The 3883-nt window shown below is 36.9% G+C and overlaps 1 protein-coding gene across 1 annotated transcript; it reads right to left on the reverse strand.

The window, feature by feature from the left end:
• Positions 1-1357: 1357 nt before the first annotated feature.
• Positions 1358-2939, reverse strand: LOC126664689 (extensin-2-like). The gene has a single exon (XM_056104301.1). It carries the CDS (start codon positions 2891-2893, stop codon positions 1562-1564), a length of 1332 nt encoding a protein of 443 aa, XP_055960276.1. The 5' UTR covers positions 2894-2939; the 3' UTR covers positions 1358-1561.
• Between the last annotated feature and the right edge of the window lie 944 nt (positions 2940-3883).

Genomic DNA, 3883 nt, shown 5'->3' on the forward strand with positions numbered 1-3883 from the left:
ACCTATGTTTATTTCTTATTTTATCGTTTTTTTTGTTATTGTTATTGTTTCTTTTTGGTTGAATATAATTTTACCTTATTTTGTTTATGTAATTGTATATGAATTTTCTTTTTCAGAAATCACTGATAAAAAAGAAAACTATTAAGAGTGCCGCTGGTACGAAAAGAAAAGTTTCTGTTGAAATTTCCGAACATGAAGAAGTTTTGGAGAAGAAATCGATGAAGGTATTGTTCATTTAATTTTATTTTGTATAATGTTTTTGTTAACTTGTAGCGATGATTTTCTGTTTTGTTATTGTATGTTCTTTTTAATATTTTCTGTTATGATTTTCAAATGATTTATTAATATTTTCCTTTTACTTATTGACAAGTTGATGATATGATGTTGTCATATTGTTGATTGGAACATGCACCTAAGACTATGGCAACTTCTGGTTCTGAAAAAAAAAAAAATCTTTCACTGAAACCTTTGAATTTGAAAAGGTGTTGGATGATGGTTTTGAAATGTTATTTCATCTTCATTTTTTTAACTTATAATTTTAAATTTTATTTTTAATATATGTGTTGACATGTTGTTTATAGTCTATTGACTTGTGTTTATTTGGTTAGAAACTAAACTTATTAACTTTATGCCATTGCTGTTTTTATGATGACTCTATGTTGATATGTTGTTAATTTTATGTTGATATGCTGCTGACAGTCATGTTAATCTAATATATTCTTAAAATTTTAAGCTGTTACTATTTTGTTTATTGATTGAATTTCTTTTTGAACAAATTTTGGCTTATTTCCTTGCTATTTTTTTCCAATAGATGTGGTCTCCTCGTTGGAAACTTGGAGACATTCCTACCACAAGGGTCGACAATTGTTTGAAGCACAATGTTGTTGATCAGTTGAAGAGCCATTTGTCGGAAGCACAGCTGGAATTGTTCAAGGAAACATGTTTTGAATTTGTTCTGGATATTACCCCATGTTTGTTTCAAGGGCAGGTTATACATTCTCTGTTAGCAAGGCAGCTTAATCATCTAGAACAAAATGAGATGTGGTTTGGTGTTGGTGAGTTAAAAGTCAGATTCAGCATTGAAGAGTTTGCAGTTTTAACCAGACTGAATTGTATCAGTGAAATTTAGAAGGTCGATTTTGAAGATTCAGGCAATGCTTTTGTTGATAAGTACTTCTTTGATTTGTCGAAGGTTAATAGGCAGTCTGTGATAGTGTTTATTGTCGAAATGATGGCAGTCTGATGAATATGCTGTCAAAATAGTTTTTCCATATGTATTGGAGATCTATTTTTTGTCTGCCCTTAATGCTAATCTTATTGAGAGTCATCATTTGGTTCATAGAAAATACAATAAGCATTGGTTCATAGAAAATACTTCACTTTGAATCTTGGTCTATATCCTTATTACATACAAAGACTTTTTTATTACATATAAAAATAATGTGAAATCACTTAAATAAAAAAACCAACATAACAACTCGAACACAATGTTCTTATTTTCACATCTTAAATTCATTCCACAATTGACTTAATCGTAGTAATTTAAAGGTGGTGGAGGTATTTAGTAGTGTGGAGGAGGAGGAGAGTAAGTTGGGGGTGGTGGAGATTGATAATAATAAGGAGGAGGAGGTGATGGTGATGGTGGAGGTGGAGAATTATAGTAGTAAGAGGGAGGGGGAGATTTTATTGGAGGAGGTGGCGATGAGTAGTAGTACGGAGGAGGTGGAGATTTCTTTGGAGGAGGCGGCGATGAGTAGTAGTACGGAGGAGGTGGAGATTTCTTTGGAGGAGGCGGCGATGAGTAGTAGTACGGAGGAGGTGGAGATTTCTTTGGAGGAGGCGGCGATGAGTAGTAGTACGGTGGAGGTGGAGACTTCTTTGGAGGAGGCGGCGATGAGTAGTAGTACGGTGGAGGTGGAGACTTCTTTGGAGGAGGCGGCGATGAGTAGTAGTACGGTGGAGGTGGAGACTTCTTTGGAGGAGGCGGCGATGAGTAGTAGTACGGTGGAGGTGGAGACTTCTTTGGAGGCGGCGGCGATGAGTAGTAGTACGGTGGAGGTGGGGACTTCTTTGGAGGCGGCGGCGATGAGTAGTAGTACGGTGGAGGTGGGGACTTCTTTGGAGGCGGCGGCGATGAGTAGTAGTACGGTGGAGGTGGAGACTTCTCTGGAGGCGGCGGCGATGAGTAGTAGTACGGTGGAGGTGGAGATTTCTTTGGAGGAGGCGGCGATGAGTAGTAGTACGGTGGCGGTGGATACTTCTTTGGAGGCGGCGGCGATGAGTAGTAATACGGTGGAGGTGGAGACTTCTTTGGAGGAGGCGGCGATGAGTAGTAATACGGTGGAGGTGGAGACTTCTTTGGAGGAGGCGGTGACTTGTAATAGTATGGTTTTGGTGGGGGTGGAGATTTATATTTATACACCGGAGGTTTTACGTATTTAGGTGGAGGCGGTGACTTGTAGTAGTATGGTTTTGGTGGGGGTGGAGATTTATATTTATACACCGGAGGTTTTACGTATTTTGGTGGAGGAGGCGACTTATAATAGTATGGCGGATGTTTCACATATTTCGGTGGAGGAGGCGACTTATAATAGTATGGCGGATGTTTCACATATTTCGGTGGAGGCGGTGATTTGTAGTAGTATGGTGGATGTTTCACATACTTTGGCGGGGGCGGCGATTTATAGTAATACGGTGGGTGTTTCACATGCATTGGTGGCGGCGGAGAGCTTTTATGGTATGGAGAAGGTTTGTAGTGTTTAGGATGGTAGGGAGGGGGAGGAGAAGCATGATCGTAAGGCTTATAATCAGCCACCACACTAGTGGCTACAAGGCAGAAAACTATAGCAAAAAGCATTGCATATAAATGTCCCGGTTGGCCCCGGGTTCCCATGCTTAGATTAGAGAAGAATTGATATGTGTTGTGAATAATGAATGAGAATACAAGTTCTTTATATAGTGATCTGTTTAATCACCGGTGACATACACATATTTGTTTAATTATGATCACAGCCTGGCTCAATTACATAAGCATATTTGTTTCTCTATTTTCAACTTGTTATACTTTGTGGAATCCCACTATGCATCTTATTAATTTGAATATATGCTATGAAAATGTCAAGCCTTTTATTCTTTTATATAATTCGGTATTAATGTAATAATAATACTTTAATGTTAGAGGAAATAGCCAATTATAGGGTTGATCATATTGTAATTGTATAGAAAATGTATTATCTGGACTAGGGCTGAGCAAGAACCGAACCAGACCGAAAAACCGAACCGAACCGAACCGAACTTTGTTGTTTGGTTCGGTTTTTCGGTGAAAACGGTTTGGTTCGGTTCCTACTTTAGGTAAAGTTCGGAGTTCGGTGTTCGGTTCGGTTTGGGTGTTTTGAAAACCGAAAAACCGAAAAAACCGAATGAACCGAAGTTTAATATAAAATATATAACTTTTTTAAAAATAATATACATATATACTTATATTTATATGTTTTTTGTATTTATATCTTTATTATTGTTGATATATGAATTAATAATTGTTATTTAAACATATATGAAAGTATATTAGACTCTAATTATTTAATATTTGAATAAATTTTAATAAAAAAATTAAAAAAATAATTAAATTCGGTTTTAACCGAACCGAACCGAACCGAAATATTTCGGTTTAATTCGGTTCGGTTTTTTTACTTTCAAACTAAAAGTTCGGTTCGGTTCGGTTTGGGAAATTTCCAAACCGAAAACCGAAAAAACCAAAAATTTTCCCACCGAACCGACCGATGCTCACCCCTAATCTGGACCGAGTTCTTTAGACTCGATTCACAAGAATTTTGCTATTTCTGTTCATAAAGATAGATAAAGTTTATTTTGCAAATGAATTCAA

The sequence above is a fragment of the Mercurialis annua genome, linkage group LG1-X, assembly GCF_937616625.2.
Source record: "Mercurialis annua linkage group LG1-X, ddMerAnnu1.2, whole genome shotgun sequence".
In the NCBI taxonomy this organism is placed as follows: domain Eukaryota; kingdom Viridiplantae; phylum Streptophyta; class Magnoliopsida; order Malpighiales; family Euphorbiaceae; genus Mercurialis; species Mercurialis annua.